This window comes from Pangasianodon hypophthalmus, chromosome 6 (genome assembly GCF_027358585.1).
Source record: "Pangasianodon hypophthalmus isolate fPanHyp1 chromosome 6, fPanHyp1.pri, whole genome shotgun sequence".
NCBI lineage: Eukaryota > Metazoa > Chordata > Actinopteri > Siluriformes > Pangasiidae > Pangasianodon > Pangasianodon hypophthalmus.
In genome coordinates this window covers 27,193,900-27,212,768 of record NC_069715.1, presented here as the reverse complement: position 1 = coordinate 27,212,768, position 18,869 = coordinate 27,193,900, and the positions used below count along the sequence as shown (strand labels likewise).

The following is an 18,869-nucleotide window of genomic DNA, read 5'->3' as shown; positions in this document are numbered from 1 at the left end:
ATAATTCTATTTATTTAGTTAGTGAGATTGTATACTACATGATGATAGGTGTAGATAGGATTGACACTAATATAAATTTATTTACATTCCCATATGGCACTTTTTTTTTTTTTAATTCCGTCTTTTCCATTTAGCCTTTGGCATTCAGTTGGAGTCATTAGAAAACCACTGGATCATCACATCTATGCATAATCTTTGCATTGTTTCACCCCACCCACCCCCACCCAAAAAAAAAAAAAACAGTATTTATACTTTCTAAAATATGAACAATAAAACTTATTCTTGTGCAAATAATTTATTTGCATGTCTTCATAATTTATTGTCTTCATGGAAACAACAAATTATTCATTTATTCATTTAACATAGTATTCATTTTCTGTCTGTCGTTATGTTGGTGCATTTACAGTGTTATAATAGTGACAGCTCACCTATAAGTCTACTCATTTATTTATCTTTATTATTATTATTTTTTATTTTTTTCCTTGTGAAATCCACTCATGGTGTGGTGACGAGTTCAACAGTGCACTCAATGCAAAACAGTTTGTGCCAATTAAATAAGGGTATTCAGAAGTTGATTATAAAAGAGACGACTTTTAACATTAATCAAATCCACAGAAACATGAAGGAAATGCCCACTCGCAGTGAGCAGAAAGAAGTGGTGGCACTATATGATGATTTGCAAGCGGACATACACTGTAACAGAAGTGATCAGATGAACTCATCCAGTCCATCTCAAGGCTCGACAGATACCATTTCGATCAGGTAAAAGCACAATATATGATATTACAATAACATGTGCAAACAAACTACCTTCAGATTTTCTTTGCAACAGCTTTGCAGTTTCAGCAAGTGGTTCTGATCTCCCCGTTAGCCCGAATGCTTAATTTATAGAGATTCCACCTTGAGGACAGAATCTTTTTGACTGTGTTTCACTTGGTATGACAGTGTAGTCAAATTGCCTTTTTCCTGCATCACTACACACTGCATCACTATCTTGTCTTTCTTCCCAGAGAGTGCTCTGCATCTCAGGGGGCTGATATCCTGGCTCAAGGGGGTTCAAAGGGTCCTTGGAGAGAAGGATACTGATAGATGGCACAGTCCTGTGGACGGTCATTTTGGCACTGCCTCCTTCCTGACTCTCCCACACCTCCCGAACACCTTTATAGCGCAGTTTAGTCAGCTGGTGGAGTCCACCCACTTTCCTCTTCATTATCTCGACACAGGTGATGGTTTTGGTGACTGCTCGGCCCGAACCGGTGAACACCACCTGCCTCAGGCCGACCTGTTTGCTGTTTCCTTCTTCGCACTGCATCCGTGCCATTGCGAAGCCCATCAGGTTGCGGATCTTGCTTCCTTCTTTCACTCGCATCTCCAACACGCCTGGGAGCAGCCCTGGAAACGGGCACGGGCTATCCTCCTCTGTCCGACACACTCTCTTAAAGCCAGCCGCAAGACCCTGCTTCAGGACTGGGCTGTGGGAGGGCAGGGCAGGAGGTGCAGAGGTGTGGTGAGCAGTAGTTGTCTCACCCGGGAAGGATAGATGCTCATCATGCGCGGTGCTCAGATCCATAAGCACACTTCTTCTGTATCCTCAGGAGCTTTAACCAGTCAAGATGAGTCTCTGCAACGATTCCAGCCATAAACGCCTGGAGCATGTGCATGCTGCAATCATTCCTGCATTTCAGATTCCAACTAGCTCATTGATTTCTCTATTTGTAAAAAAAAATTCTCTCTCCAAAGAAGAACAATCAAGTTTTACTTAGTTTATCATGAGCAGTAGTGATTACACTGAAAAACATTAATGGCTGTAAACATCACCCAATCAGTTAGGTGCTAATAAGACCACCCAAAACTGCTTGTCAAAGAATTCTAACAAACAAGGACAAATCAAACAGCAATTTCAGGCAGAATTGATTTGCAAGATCTTAACGCAGTGCTGCAAATGTCCTCCATCTGCAAACTGAAAGATATTACCTCTTCTTTAGAGTCCTGAAGATTTGCTAACAAAAACAAATTTCATGATGTGATCTTCTGATGAACTTTAGAACCACTCCTCTTGTGTGGTTCTTCTTTCTTCAAAACTGAAGGCTGATTACAGGATATTAGCCATCATTTAGGCAAATAACTCTCATTTAATCTTCAGTAAAATTTTGGTCAAGATGTAACTTTACTATTTTGTAGTGCCCTCTGCTCCTCTTCCTTGCTCTCTTGTCTTCTTTTCTCCTTGTCTAAAAACCATGAAGCAGCATCTCAGATTGAAAGATCGCTTTCTTCCTTAGTCTGCTGGCAGGTTCAGGATTGGTTGGGACATGCACCGCATTCTCTTAAGGTTTTTCAAGTGACAAAGTCAGCACTCCAGTCCCTTTCAAAGATGCAGAGAGGAGCAGCACTGGTACATAAATGCGACTGGGGGAGAGTCTGTACGAGTTGGGGGATAGGCAGGGGGGTGGCTCAAGACTGAAATATTTCATCCTTCTTAAAGGTACAGAAGCCTCCTTTGAAAGACAAAATATCTCCCTTCAGTAGCTAATTCACACTGGTTAAAAGTAGGAGTCTATTCCTTTAAGACCAAAGGCACAGGTTTAAGCAACTTGTGTCAATCTGTTTAGAGGACGTTCCAGTGCATGTGCTCAATGTACATGACTCATTAACCTGCAGCTCTGAAATAGGGAGTCAGTCAAGCTTGTAAAAGTGCAATTTCAGCGGGTGTAACAATGAATGAAATTATCTCACTTCTAATTGAAAACATCCTTCACGGGCCTGCTGAAAGTCAGGGGCATTAAATTGCACTGTACTTAGCCTTTTTCTCCTTGTAGATGTCTTTGCACTTTACTATTTGCATAATGCACTGTTAATGTTTTCAGCACAGATATGACCTCCTTGGGAAAGTTATCAGTGAACAAGACAGATTCTGATATAAAAAAGACATCTAGGGACATGTAATAATGTACCTCATTGAAGTGTTGAACCAAATGGTGTCAAATATTTTTGGGTCCTTTGCAGGAAAAGTTACACATTCTTTGTGCATGCAAAAAAACAACACCATCAGAACCACCATGACCACCACCAACAACACTAAGTACTATTATTTTTGTTGTTGGTGGTAGTGTCAATAATAATAATAATAATAATAATAATATTTATGTTATATATTATATATATTATTATAAATTTTGTAAGGAAGTGCAGCTCTCTGTGTGTTGTGTTCACACTGCTGAAAAATATTTTCTTCTCTTTAGGCAGCCATGAATGTTAGCCATTTTCTAAAGCCAGCATGGTAGCATGGCTCTCAATGCTCAACCAGTCACTGCTACAAAGTGGGGCCAAATCGCATGGCATCCTGTTCTGTGCTGTTCTCTGCGATGTATTAGTTTTGCATTTGTGCTGCTCTTCTTCTTAATTTTTATTTTTTTTTTTATTCTGACTGACTTTTCTGTTTTAATCTGGTACAAAGTACAAAGCATATTCCCAACTCAGCTTATTTGCATTTTATATCCACAATACTCCATAAAAGGTCAAGCATACAGAGGGCTGGAAACATAAATGACTACTAAACAGTGAAAGAAAAGCCAGACAGGAAGAAGAGGAAGTTATTTAGACTCACGTCTATGCCTTAAACATATTTAGCAGCGTAACAGCACTTGAAAAGGTCAGAATCTAAAGACAAATTACAGAAAAGGTGAATTAGTTGAAAAGAAAATGGTGTGACATGAAAAAAATCTACACTGTTCTACACTGAACGATGTAGTACAAATGAAAGATGTAGTAAAGATCTACAGAGTGTCCCAAAAGGTCTCCATACATAGGGGAAATTAATACTTTTTAGCAAAATAACTTTAGTTACAAAACATCCTCTACATGATTACCATTTCTTTGTAAATCCACATGGAGTTGTCTCTCCCACTCATCATGAACTCACGTTAACTCGTCTGATGTTATGCGTGTAATTGCACGTCCATTCCAACCTTGTGACAGCTTCCCGGTCTAGCCATGAGAATGATTTCAATATGTTCTTCTTTTGTCAAAAGCATTCTTAAAGGCTGTCTGAAAAAACTGTATATAATATAAACTAAGTATGAAAAATTTTGGAAGACATTTTGCTAAAAAGTATTAATTTTCCCTTTGTATGGAGCCTCCTGGGACACCCTGTACACTGTACTCTGGTGATCATTGACGCCATGCACATCACACAGGGAAACTGCTATTTTAAAATTTAAAGTAGTTAAAAAGGGTCTTGGCTGATGTGCTGGATCTAAAATTTTGCACAGCATTAAAACAAGATGCTGTGGCAAACGGTACAAATTTTTAAGCCAGCTTTCATCCTCAGAAAAAAAAAATTAACCCGGTTTTTAAACATCCTTTCCCTCATAAGTGAGACGTGTGCTAAATCTTCCGTCAGCTGGGCATTTGTTTACGGCTTACTGACCCATCCTCTGTTTATATAATAGCATTTCTTTTGTCATAACTGAATGATTAGTTTTATTTGTCTTAATTTATGGGCGTGTGTTGGCTCGATTTTTGTATTTTTCATATTCTATAATTAATGCCAATGACATAAAATGGCTGATTTTCACAAAACGTTCTCGATGGTACTCTTACTCCCTGACCTAGTAAACTAGCAATGTTGATGTATTTTTGATAGATACATTTCTATAAGTAGCATTTCTATAAGTCAATCTGTATAAGAGCATCTGTAAATGTAATAAAACACAATAAAACGTAATAAAAATAGGAAATTTAAACCTCACAGTGTAATCCGTATATAAAAGTGCAGTATTCCGTGCGAATTATATGATTTGGAGTCAATCAATCGAGGTGTGCATTAGTGTTCTAATGAATACATTTACAAACACTCAGGAGCACAAGTTGGACACAAATATTTATTCCCAAAAGATTTTCAAGAATACCAAACTTGTTGTAATCTCTCCTACAAACAATTTATGAATGAATGAGTAATGAGGCCCATTGTGTGTTGTGTTCCTATGAACTTTCAAAAAAATATATTGATTTATTCTTTTGTCTCCAGTAATTGCTTTATCCTGGTCAGGGTCTTTGTAGATCCCAATCTCGGGAACACTAGGAGCAAGGCAGGACTACACCCTGGATGGGATGCAACTCCATTGCAGGACACACACACACACCTACAGCCAATCCACCTACCATGGCGGGTGTGAGGAAACCCAGAATAAGAGAACCCAGAGTAAACCTACATGGGGAGAATAGGCAAAATTCCACACAGACTAGAGACCATGGAACTGTGAAGCAACAATGCTTCTCTCTGTTGACTCAGATATTTTTAGCCAAATTCTAGTTGCAATCTTTCTCTCTCTCTCTCTCTCTCTCTCTCTCTCCCTCAGTCTCTCTGGTTCAGTTATCTTGTTAAAAGCTGATCAGTGGAATTCTGCCAGTTTTATCATTTTGTCATGAAATTTCTTACAGTTTAAGTAGACTGATTATTCAGTCATGTGTGATGACAGTATATTTACTATGTACATCTGTGTTCTCTATTAGGGACTGTTACTTAGTGGATCTACCTGCACAGACAGCTACAGTCTCAGGCCACTCTCTAGGGGACAGCTGGCTTAGTCAGCCCAGGTGATGGACAGGTGGGTAAATGGGTAAAGGCAGTCCAATCAGTCTGAAACAATGAGCTGTCTCAGTGAGAGAGAGAGAGAGAGAGAGAGAGGTATTTACTACATTTACTATTTTCACAACTTATTACTATTTATAGTCCATTGGGTAGGGGAATGAAGATACAGAGCCAGACCAGAGTAATTCAGTTCTTCAGTTAAATATTGACCACATGTGTTATTATAAGTTAAATGCCACAACTGTCATAGATATTAATCATGTTTTTCATTCATTTTTTTGAGTATAATTAGCGCTGTCTCACGCATCACTCCAAAATCTCCCACAGGTGCTCAATTAGGTTGAGATCTTGTGACTGTGAAGGTCATAGCATATGATTTACATCATTTTTATCCTCAACAAACCATTCAGTGATCCCTCGTGCACTGTGGATAAAGGCGGAATTATCCTGGAAGAGATCACTTCAGTCAGGAAAGAAATATTTCATCATGGGTTAAAGTTGATCAGTCAGAAGAACTTTATTGATTTGCAGTGACAAGTAGAATCAAACCATACAAGCAAATTAAATAAATGCCCCCCTCCCCTGCAAACAGCATAAAAGAATCATCAGGTTTTCCTTTAATTTGTCACCCATCTTTGCAGAGTGAAATAAATGGGTTTTTCAGAGACAGGAATTTTAAGGCTTTGCTTGAAGTCAGGAATTTGCCCTTGCTTCTGAGCTAAGAGGAGGTCCCAGTAGACAGCAATATTGCATCGAGTTTGGACCAAATGATTTTGAAAATCCCACTGCGCCAACAGATTTCTAGTGGCAGACCCCCTGTCGCTGGTAGTTGCTATTTTTGTAGTACAGACACCACCAAATTAGCAGGGTGCCAACATTTATACTGCTTATGCCTGTGTTTCAATAGCTCAAATCATTTCAATTTTTATCCTACTTTTGATTTTCTGCATGTGTGTGTGTATGTGCGTGTGAGTGCAGTATCAGAGTTTTATATCTGATTGTGTCTTAGTTACATGCACTTTGTCCAAAGAGGTATACATGTCAACAAGCTTTGTCATTAATTCCCAAACAGAGCAGGATGGTGGGGGGTGATGTGTAGCAGAGTGATCATTCGGCTGTTTGGGAGAAATTACCCTCATCATTCATAAAGATATGCACAGCTGCCTGAGGGGAACCAGCACTCTCTCTCTCTCTTTCTCTCTTTCCCCCTGTGTCTCTCTCGTTCTCTTTATTTCTCTCTGATATCTGACAAGTAAATGGATAATACCACATTACTTCTGCAGCATGTTCCTACACAGTGACAGAATTAATCTGTACAAAAAAAAAAAGCTTTAGAGTGATAAGAGGGGAGGGAATATTTCAGTGCATATGCAATAAGACTGGTTTAAATATCTAATCATGTCAACTGCTATCGTTTGTGGTCCAAAAATATCAGCAAAATGGTATCTATCCAGAGCAGAGAAAAGAAAGCGAGGAAGAAGAAGAAGAAGAAAAACAAGCTGAAAGTCAGGTATGTTAAGGTTGATGTTAGTTATTATTTTATTAGTGCTGCTATCTCTATGAAAGCTTGGTAGCTAAGGAAAGGCTAAACCAGTCATTGGGGTAAACATAGTGAGCTTGCTAACTCTTAGTAGCTAGGTCACGTCACAAAGGCAAGACTTCACAGCTATTATCAGGTCCCCCGATCTCAAACAAATCTACATTACATTAACCAACGTAGCATGAACATTTGTCATATTTACTTTGTTGGTTGGGCAGTTAACACTAGCTAGCAGCAACTAGAATTAGCTAGTTACACTGATTAAAAACTAGCTGGCTATGTTAGCTGATGGTGGTGGAAGTAGTTTGTGTCATATTTTGTAGTCTATCAATTAATTTTTGATAGCTAGATGGCAGTTCATTCTTTAGAAAGAAAGAGACATTTGTGTAAAAAATGTTAGCAATATCAAATGATAGCTAAACATATCCTTATATGGAAGTTTATCCGTTTAGTTAATGTGACACCAGATAAGGAGACTTCAGGTTATACATTCTGAAATCATGAATTTGCTTAAAAGTGATGCCATTTGCTCATTTCCTGTTACCTGTCTACTTCCTGGTTTGGTCTTATATAACAGCAATTGTCTTTCAGTTGTTCAATGCGAAGTCTTGCCATTCTTACGAGTTGTCTAATTTCTGAGCTATGTTTTCCCTGATTGCTATTTCTGTGCTTAGACCATTTTGCTATGCCTTGCTTGACAACTCTTTGGATTCCGCTTGTGTTTGTGATGTTTATTGCCAATACTGTGTTTGACCATTTTTGCTTAATGACTATGATTTTGGATTGTGATCAAATAAACTCTGTACATGGTTCCTAACTTCTTTGCTGAGTCTGGTTTGTTAAATGTGCTTTTATGCCAGTTCTGGTTGGAATGTGAAAATGCAGCTTAATGACTACTCTGCGTTTCATTTGATTATCTAAATTAAAGGGAAAAAATAGTTTTATATTTTAAATCTAAAAGTATCAAGGCTAAAATTTGGAGTCAGTGTGAGTTCCTGGAGCCTGCATGGCTGAAGATCAGTTCAATAAGCTCCCCGCAGGTTATTGTGAGAAAGTATCACTCTATCACACACACACACACACACACACACAAACATGGATTCAGGAAAAGTAGCCATAGTCTTTTTTTCTGGATTTTCAATGAAAAGTTTGGTTCACTGACAGCAAAATAAGAGACTGGAGAAGCAAGTAATACCTTCAGCCATAAACAGACAATGTGCATTTATCATCCACATGACAGCTTCACAAACTTCAAAACAAAATCGCAGAACGTGTGTGTGTGTGTGTGTGTGAGTGAGTAGGAATGTGTTTATGTCACTCGTTGCCTTGTCTTCAAGGGCAAATAAAATTCAGAGAACGTAGCAGGCAACAAATATCAATAATCATTCTCCCATCTAGTGCTGTCACCATTTAGGCCTTTATGAGCCACTCTGACGCATCTAGTAAAGAAAAGAAAGGAGAGTGCCAGAAAGAAGGATGGGGGAATGATAAAATGGAAAATGAGAAGAGAAAAAAAGGGGTTGCCTGGAGCAGAAGGGGTGTAATTAACATGCCATAACTCCAGAAACACCTCTGTCTCATTAACTCTCGCTCTGTGACTCTCTCTTTTTTTTAATTTTTTCCTGTTTAACACTGCAATGCAGATGTGAGCATTGTACCCTGGCACAGGAAAAAAAAGTGTTTATTATGCAGTAATGTTGTAGGATACCTTCATATTTGACAGGAGTATGGCTGCAAAGATTATCCCAAAATATATCAGAAATTCATGATATTTCACAATATTTTTTGCATCTCAGAGTTTAATCTGAATGAATTTGATCAAATTTGATAAGTGAGTCATCTCCAAAGCTATTTCAAGCATCCGCTAAAAAAGCTCTCTAAAAACATGGCTTGGTAAGCAAACGAATACATTTAAACAAAGCGTGATTTGCATTCTCATTTTCTAAATGAGCTTGCACACTGTTGTTACCTCTGAATTCACTTAAACACTTCTCTATAATTGTTGTCGTTATCTGTTAATGGCAGCTGCACAGAGAGCCTCTCTTCCGTATGAGCTCTGCTATCTCTAATGGGGTTTATTGATAATTTCTGATAAAAACAGACTGTTAACACAGGATGCAAAAAAGGCTTACATGCAGATGAGAAGTGGGACTGTGGACTGGCTAATCAGTGATTTATTTATTTATTTAATATTGATTGAATATTGGTATAACATAGGCTCTAACAGATCCCCTGTGTCTGGCAGGTTAATGAGTAATTTGGATTTCCCTGTATTTTAGTGGTTTTAGAACTATAAACTATACAAAACCTTCAAAATGAATCCTGTATTCATAACGCCTTATGAAAGCAGAAATTCAATTTGTAATGTGTGTCATAATGCAATACAACATGAAGGTCTATGATGTTTTAATGAACAGATGATTATAATGTGTTTCACAACCTGACATTATGAAGGTATTATAACTACTTATAAGGATTTATAAAAGTTTATGCCAGTCATAATAAGGTAATATGCCTGCAATACCTGCACACTTTTTCTAATTTCTGAAATTCTAAAATTCCAATACCAATTTATCCAGTATTTTTAAAAAATATATTTGTTCAGTGTCACAAAACAATGGGAAAATGTCACAAAACACAGAATATTTGGCTTCATATTAGATATTTGGTGTACATTTGTACCTGTGATGCTATTAGCATTCAAAGAGAGTCAAAGTTTTTAAGGTTTTCTCTAAACATACGGTATACCTTATCATCAGAATGCACTTTGTTATTATTATTATTATTATTATTATTATTATTATTATTATTATTTTAACTTTGCTTTCATATTGTGTTTTGATGCATCTCACTGCCTTTAATCTATGTTATACTTAACACACAATTATGCATGCACATTTTTTTCTTTGTAAATCAACTACAACAGGCCAACTACCTGGAGTACTGTTTATTTGAGATTTTAGCGAATCAGTACCTCAATGTTTAGACATTTAGCCAATTCTATTGAGCATGAGTCTTTTGCTATTCAACAATATTCAGACTGAAGTTTTGTCCCAGCCCTTAGCATGGCCTTTTGCACCAGCTGTGTGCCAGACATTAATGTCATCATTTCAGCAAAGCCAAACATACTAATGGAAACTCATTTCTCCTCTGACGGTACTAAGACAACCAAATGATGTTGTTTACAGAGACCATGCACAGGCCGTTGGACCACTTAGCAATCTGCTCACTTGAAATGAACATGTTATTATGCAAGAGTGGTTCTCAATGCGATTGTTTATCGGCCCCAAGACCCCCATGTAAAGACTGTCTATTCAGCATGTTACCAGATGGATAAAGGACCTTCAGAGAGATGGAGAAACACTGTGTGTGTGTGTGTGTGTGTGTGTGTGTGCTTCTCCTGCAGTGCCTGTTCTTATTGGGTCACTGCTTCCTCCGTCATGCTGCATAGAGGAGCTGGGTCATCTAACTCAGTAGGAAACCTAGGAAATGTCAAGTGTAAGTGTGTGTGTGTGTGTGTGTGTGTATGTGTGTGCACGTGTTTTTATATATCTTAGTGGGGAAATATCCCCACAAGGATAGGAATATCTGATAGTTGTGGAGACATTTTTTTATGAATAAACCTTACAAAACCATACAGCTTGTATTTTAAATATTAAAAGAGCCAAAGGTTTCCTGAGATTAAGCATAGGGTTAGATTCAGGGGTATTAATAATTATGCCAGTGGAAGGTCCTCATAAAGGTAGTAAGATAAACATTGTGTGTGTGTGTGTGTGTGAGAGAGAGAGAGAGAGAGAGAGAAAGAGAGAGTGATAAATTCAAGCGATTTTATATGTATAACCCTGGTGCACATTTTAAACATGAACAGCAAGTTAAAAGTATTTTTCAATAATGGTATCCATAGAAAGCTGTAGTACAGGACAGAGGTGAAAAACATGACACATTTTTACAGGACTGAACCAGATTTGTCCCATTTTTAATTGCATTGGAGCGTCAACCGTGCATAAATCCCTCCTAAATCCCTGCTTTACAATAGAACTATAATTGCAGGAGTGTAATTGCGTGCCAATGCTCTGCAACTGTGTGTGTGTGTGTGTGTGTGGATGTTCATCATTGCTCTATGTGTCTACTTACAGTGAAGCCCTCACTAATTACAACCACAGAAAATATGGGGTGGCAATTATCATAATGCAAAAATGGGGCATAAAGAGGGTCTGCTGACATTCGATTTAACACACCCCCTCTGCTGGCGGAAACTCTGGGTCTTTCTCATCAAAACTGAGGTTACAATTTGCAATCAGCTTTAAAGCACTATTAATGCCTCAATTTTTTAACATATTCTTGTTAGTAATATAATACTTCAAATGACACCTTTGTCAGAGATATCGGATACAATTGACTGTTAATACAATCTACTTTTCATTTTGAATGGCAAGAGTTTAAGAATTAGGAATAATGGTGTTATATATTCATGGTATTATTGTACACATCACTGCATAGGATACATGTGATTGGGAAAAGTGTAGGTGGGAATGCTTATATAATTAGAAGGTATGGGTGGAAAATACATCAGGTCTCCTCTTTTCCCAGAAAAAACCAAGTGTGCACCAATTTGATTATGAGAATCATTCAATCTATTAAAACTACACTTAATTGATGATCAGAATCTCTGAATCTATTAATACTGTAACCAGTTGAAGATGAGAATCACTATACTCTAATACTGTAATGCATTAATATTCTACTTTACTGAGGATGAGATTTACTCAAGTAATTAATACAATAATCTAGTAATACTGTACTTTATCGAGGATGATAAGCACCAAATCTATTAATATTATAATCTATTAATACTGTACTTTATTGTAGATAAGAATTACTCAATCTATCAATGTTGAAATTTACTGAAGATGAGACTCACTTAATCTATTTATACTGTACTTTATTGAAGATGGGTATTATTCAATTTATTAATATTGTACTTTACTGAGGATGGGAATTACTCAATCTATTAATACTGTACTTTATCGGGGATGATAAGCACCAAATCTATTAATATTATAATCTATTTATACTCTATGAGGATGGGATTTACTCAATCCATTAATAATGTACTTTACTGAGGATGGGAATTACTCAATGTGTTTATACTGTACGTTATTGAAGATGTTAATTACTCAATCTATTAACATAGTACTTTACTGAAGATGAGAATAACTCAATCTATTTATACTATAATCTATTATTACTGTACTTTATTAAGGATGAGAATCACTCAATCTATCAATAATTTAATGTATTAATATTGTACTTTATTGAGAATGAGAAGCATTTAATCTTTAATACTGTACTTTACTGAGGATGAGAATGACTCAATCTGTTAATACTGTACATTACTGAAGATAATAATTATTCTATTTATTAATATGCTAATCTCTTGAAGATGCGAATCACCAAGTGCTGATATTTATTTTGGTTGAGGACGTGTGTCAAATGCCATTTAATGGAAGAAGGCACCTCTTGACCTGCATTCATGTATGCCTGCACAGTCACTTCCTTACACCAATGGGCTAAACTGTCTTTAGACAGCAGAGCCCCTTTATGGCATTTCCCAAAGCACACTGTTCAGTTGGTCCATGATCCACCAGCTAGTGGTTCTTTCACTTGGGCATGCTCCTGCTCATGATCTGCCCGTGCCTTTTATAATTTCATGTTAGGTCAAGGTCATGAGGTGATGACTTTGCTATTAGTACACGTCTAGAGAAACAAGCACACAATCTCATACTCACTCAAATTTCTAGTTTAACTGACTGCTTTGTTATTACTGTTTGTATAATTCCTGAAACTTCCTCAGCATTTTTTCCTTTACTTTCTTTCTTTTCCCTTTTTGTCTTTCCTTGGATTCTCCCTCATTAGTAAATCAAAGCATGAATAAAATCATTAAAATGCAGACTCAATGCATGTAAATTCAAATAGTACATGTTTCATGCTTTACTAAAAATCTAAATCAAAATCTTATTGTATTGTCACCAGCATTTTGCAAAAAAAACTTCTGACAGCACTAATTATAAATGGGTAGTGTTAACTCCTTAAAATTCCAGCTAAGAACCCTAATGCATATTATTCAGTAATAATATGAATTATACAGTAAATACGGTGAAATGTATAAGAAAAAAATGCAGTTATTAGAGTGAAGATTTAAATATGGACCTGCCAAACACAATTCTGGTTTTAATTGACACAAACCTGATATAAACTGAATGTTGAGGAATAACAGTATACACTTAAGCTTAAATGTGAAATCCCTCTCCTCTCTTTCTTGTGTGTTAGATTGTTGAATGGTATTTGCTTCGCGTGAAGGAACTTTCTGCTGATGGACTCAAAGCCCCTTTCACTGAGCCAAAGAAGTGCGCTCGCCTGTGATTGGTATTGGAAAAGCATTTGTCATAGCAAAGCCACACAAAAAGGACTTTAAATATAAGGCATAGACTTGAATGCTACGTGTATGTGTTTGGACTCCTAAGTGGTGCGGCTGCTGGATTATAATGGTAATCAGAGATGAGGCCAAAACAAAGTCGGCCCTGAAAGTGTGGCTTTCTCGCACGGATATTGACAAGGCTTTCTCACACTGGATAAAAGCTATAATTTAAAACTCATCTGAGGTTCAGCTCTCATTATTTGATCCATATGCTCATTTCCCAGCTTGTCAGTGAGGCGGCGGGTGCAGAATGAAATCATCTGTGTGTGTGTTCACAAAGAAAGCTGTCCTCTAAGGACTGAATATCTGGACTCTTCTTATTATAGGCCATCTCCAAGCTGTGCTCATAAAAAAAAAATAAAATAAAAAAAAAAATGACGCCTTTAGTTTTCCATCATGGGCTGCGATAAAGCTGTTGATTTCCTTTGCTATAGCACATCACCATACTGTATATCTTTCCCAGCCTCTGCAATAGATCTTCACAATACTGTAGGACGCAGAAGGTAGGAGTGGGTGTGTTCTTCCATTTTGAACCTCCACTATAATAAGACCTTGTCATGGCAAAAGCTTCTGCTGCCAAAGTGCCTCCTCAAATAAGCACCTATTGTGAAGTTGCGGCAAAAAAGAGTGCTGAGACAGCCATCATTGGTGGCGGAGAGAAAAATGTGGGTGGTGGGCGAAAGAGAGAGAGAGAGAGAGAGAGAGGGAAGAAGGATAACAGAAGTGCAAGGAAAATTGCGGCGTGATTTGCTGTGTTAGACATTCAAGCATCGCCTCCACAGCACAGTTCTTTCTATTGTCCTCCACCACAGTAAGGAATCGCTCTCTTTCTTTTTCTCTCTGTCTTCTGTACTCACATTCCCCTCCTCTCTCTGTCTCTTTCTCTGCCTGCCAGTTCATCAAAGCAGCAGGCCCTGTGATTCAGAACATGCTAAGCTTGAGCGAATAATTGATCAAAGTGAAAATGAAAACAATTGGCTTTGTGCTGCGGCAAGAAATGAAAGTCTATTGAGCCTCAGGGCAGTCAATCTGAGCGTGTGGAGTTATGTACCATGACCAACTCATTCCAGTCTTGGTGCATATAGTGTATTTTAACCTACATTAAAAGTCAAATTTTACTAAGAATAACAAATGAATTCTGCCAAAAAAGGACAGAGAAAATTAATCAATTTGAATCAAAATAATATAATGTATATAAGGGAAAACCTTTGTTCAGTACTTGTGTATAAATCCTGCTTTTACATCAGTATTATATCAGCATGTGGCTCATTACACCAGATATTACTGTATCTCAACTGTTCTTCATGCTTTCATTTTTTAAACTTAACTAAACAGCTAATATTTCAATTCATGTTTAGCTCATGAAACAACGCTGTCTTTGTACTACATTTAAGTTCAAACCTTGAATCACCATACCTACCTGAATGCTAACTGAACTATTAATGGAACATATGTTAATATGAAGGGTATAAGAGAAATCAGAACCAATGTGTGGCAAAATTTACACTTCACATAACACTGATAAATGAGAGAGAGAGAGAGAGAGAGAGAGAGAGAGAATATTAACCAATGTAAATATTCTGAGATAGACTCCAATTCCACCATGAATTACACAGGACATGATTAGAATTGTATTGCAATGCTCAAACATAGTATAGTAACTCGGAAGTTAAAGAATCTTAAACCTCTTAAAAAAACATGCATAATAAACATTCAACAACAGACTTTTAAACTCTTCTCTATTATTAACAGTTGAACAGATGAATTCCACTTCCCTAAACTATACCTTTCCTTGGCAGTCACCCTCATTTGTACTTTAGTAAGTATCTTTCACCTGGAATTGTGAATATAATATACTTTTAAAAAAGATTTAAGGCACATAATAAGTACACCAATGTACCTTTAAGTACTTTTAAGAATGAAGGTTTAAAGATGCACTATATTCACTTTCCCAGATACATACATTCACAGTTTAGAGCATTAAGTGCTCATACATGCAGTCTAATGTTTTTGGCCCAAGTGACCTACATATTATGTCTATACAGTAAGCTGGAGGTGACTGAATATCACATGTTAATGATGAATATTCTTAACTAGGACAGATAGTACTGCATTTAGATTAGTAAGCATATGAATGGCATATTGCATGTCTGACATACAATATGTTTTTTTCTGGGTTTCTGTTCCACATGACTGCACCCATGTTCAGATAATGGGTGTATAGCCTCCTCTTTCCTTGTTTGTGTTTACTTGGGATGTATCAATGTATCAAAAGGAATTGATCAAATTCCATGCTCATTTACTCATGTGCTTATACTCGATACTATGTGAGGTAAACCAAGTGTATGTTGTTGCATTAATGAACAGATGTCACTAAATGACAGCAATCTGGATGTATTTCATGATTAATGATCAAAACAAAGCAGACTGCAAAATTGTGCTCTGTGAAAATATGAAGAGGAGGAACCACAGCAACATCAAGCACAATTCAAGTGCTTTAATTCAGGCAATTTTATGGTATGGTGTCTTCAATAGAGAGCGAAAGGACAGCTGACCTGAGCGCACAGAACAGTGGTCATTAAGCGCAAGGTGGCAGTGATGTGATTGTGCAGAGAACTTGTCGTGTGTGAGAGCAATTCAGTTCTGTGAGCACTGAGACACGTACACACACGTACACTTCCTTCCTCCTCTATGCAAGCAAGCTGCAATTCACAGCACCTTGCATTCATTTTTGTAATGACCACACTCACTGATAATGCTCTGTGCACTCACATGGGTTGTCCAAGTTCTTCCTATTAAAGATTTAAACGCGATAACATCTTAAATATAAAACGTAGCACAAGGAGTTCATTGCTAGCAGCATGCGGCATAAACAGAACCAAATAAGATGTTTCATGAAACCCCAGATTGATTAATACTGGGTCTGTTACTTATTTGGTATCAGTATCGTTGAGTACCAGAAAACATGTACTCATACTCATACTCATACTTGGTCTGAAAAAAAAAAAAGTATATCAATGCATCCTTAGTGTTTACATTCATTTGTTTCCTCTTGTGTTCATCTTCATGCACTGATGGCACTTTGCAATGCTATAAGAGGCCACATTAGTGCCTAATAATCTCATTCATTAACATGCGAGGCTGGTTTCTAACCAAGCACAGGAACGAACACGCAGACAGACCTGAATGCCACACCCTTTATTCTTCATCTTGTCGGTCTGTTGGCTACGGATGGCTGATTCTCTCTCTCTTTCTCTCTCTCTCACTCTCTGTCTGTTCTACTGGCCATGCTTTAATTACTTCATATTCTCTCGCACTAATGGAAACCATGATGAAACTGATTAGACCGCAGCCAGGCCTGAATAGAGTCTCAAATGGAGAGGGGGTAAAGAAAGAAGATGAGGAGAGATAGTGGGAACAGGGGAGAGGGGGGGTGAAAATACATTAGCTCTTCTGAAATTTGTTTAAGCTTTAGTAGGTATTCCTTCTGTTTTACTTTCATACCTTTAGTATGAAATGTAGACGTGCCTCTGCACATTCACTGTTGTATAAAAGCTACGACAAAACAGACTGAGAAGGTGAAATAAAAGATGAAATGGAGAAGGGCAGCGAGAAGGATGGCTGAGGTTCTTTAATTCTCTCAGCACGTTGCTGCCGTTGGGGCAAAGGGAGACGATTAGCTGTGATGCAGCCAGCAGTGTGACGGGAGGGCGAGGAGACGACGGGGCGAGGGGCAGCGAAAAAGAGATGAGAAAAGAGAGAAACATTATCTTCTGTGTTGCTCGGAGGGACATCCATTCTGACACCACACACATACAAACACACACATAAAAACACAGAAAGATATCACTATACATTAACTGTTGCTGACACATTAAATACACATACTCAACAACACACTAGTATTCATTTGCAATTAATTGGTCAAGTCTTTTTATATTTTATTGCATGGATATGGGTTTACTACTCAAACAAACATCATCCTCATCATCATCATCATCATCATCATCATCATCAGGGTCATCATTGTGCCACACTCCTAAATTAGATACCGAAATATTAAAAAAATTAATGACAACTGTCATAATGCTGTATAAACAAATATAAAATAAAACTTAAAACTTACAATAAAAATAAAACCTATATAAAACTTTATAGTGAAGGCCATATATAGTATACTGACTTATGAATAAATTCATATCAAGTTATAATACATTCATAAGACATTATACAAATTGTTATACTTGTTATACTCATGGCAATGCATCATAATGTTAATAATGTTAATAATGCATAATGTTAATAATATTAATAACAATGCATCATATCACCAATACAAAAGCCCAACATATTGCATTAAGTAAACTATGGCTGAATATCTTTGGTATTGGCAATATAGTGTGTTATAAACACTGCTTATAATACAGTTTATGAATGTATTCTAAATATTGCCATAAACTGTAATGCCCTTCATAAATAATTATAACAATTGGTATAATGGTTTATGAAAGCATTATAACATGGTATGAGTGAAGGTCATTATACATATGGCTTTTCTAGAAATATTTTTTTTTGCATGACCCAACTTGTTAGGAAGTCGGGGTGAGAGGGTAGGGTCAGCCATGATCAGCTAGTGCTGGGATTTGAACTTACAACCTTCCATTTAGTAGCCCAGAAACTTAACCACTGAGTCACCTTTCCACGAAGTTATGACACTTTTCAAACTGCCTTACTGTATTATTGTGTTAGAAGGTCACAACAACTGCCTTTGTATCTCAGTGTACCTCTAAGTCATATAATAAATAAGTAAAATCTATTTATAAAGCACATTTAAAACACCAAGCATCGACATGAAAACCTGCTGTATAACACTGTTACATGACAATCATTACACTGTAATAACACTTTTATGTATATGTAACGCTATTATGTATAGATTTTTATCACTATCCATGACAATGGCCATGACACTCTAAAGACAATGAGTTATGTATATTTTATCTGACCCGTAATAAAGTTTATTTTTATTATTTACATGATATGATTGGGTGATGGTTATGAAAATTATGAGTCATTTGCTCACAGTAACTGAGAACCATCAATAAAGGTAAATCAGTATGTGAAAACAATATTACATTAAGCATTTTTAACAATATTGACAAAAGTACATTGAGATACAAAGTGACATATTTCAAGAAAATGTCATTTGAAATCAAAAATGTAAAAAGCATAAATTGACAAAAGGGTATTTATTGTCATAA

General features: G+C 36.9%; 1 protein-coding gene across 1 annotated transcript; it reads right to left on the bottom strand.

The window, feature by feature from the left end:
- Positions 1 to 307: 307 nt before the first annotated feature.
- LOC113526836 (ribonuclease P protein subunit p25-like protein) lies at positions 308 to 2,415 on the bottom strand. The gene has a single exon (XM_026914232.3). The coding sequence runs from the start codon at positions 1,568 to 1,570 to the stop codon at positions 881 to 883; it is 690 nt and encodes a 229-aa protein (XP_026770033.1). The 5' UTR covers positions 1,571 to 2,415; the 3' UTR covers positions 308 to 880.
- Positions 2,416 to 18,869: the final 16,454 nt, after the last annotated feature.

Bases quoted from the DNA above. Each gene is read 5' to 3' on its own strand.
- LOC113526836 (XM_026914232.3), bottom strand. From the start codon at position 1,570: ATGGATCTGAGCACCGCGCATGATGAGCATCTATCCTTCCCGGGTGAG.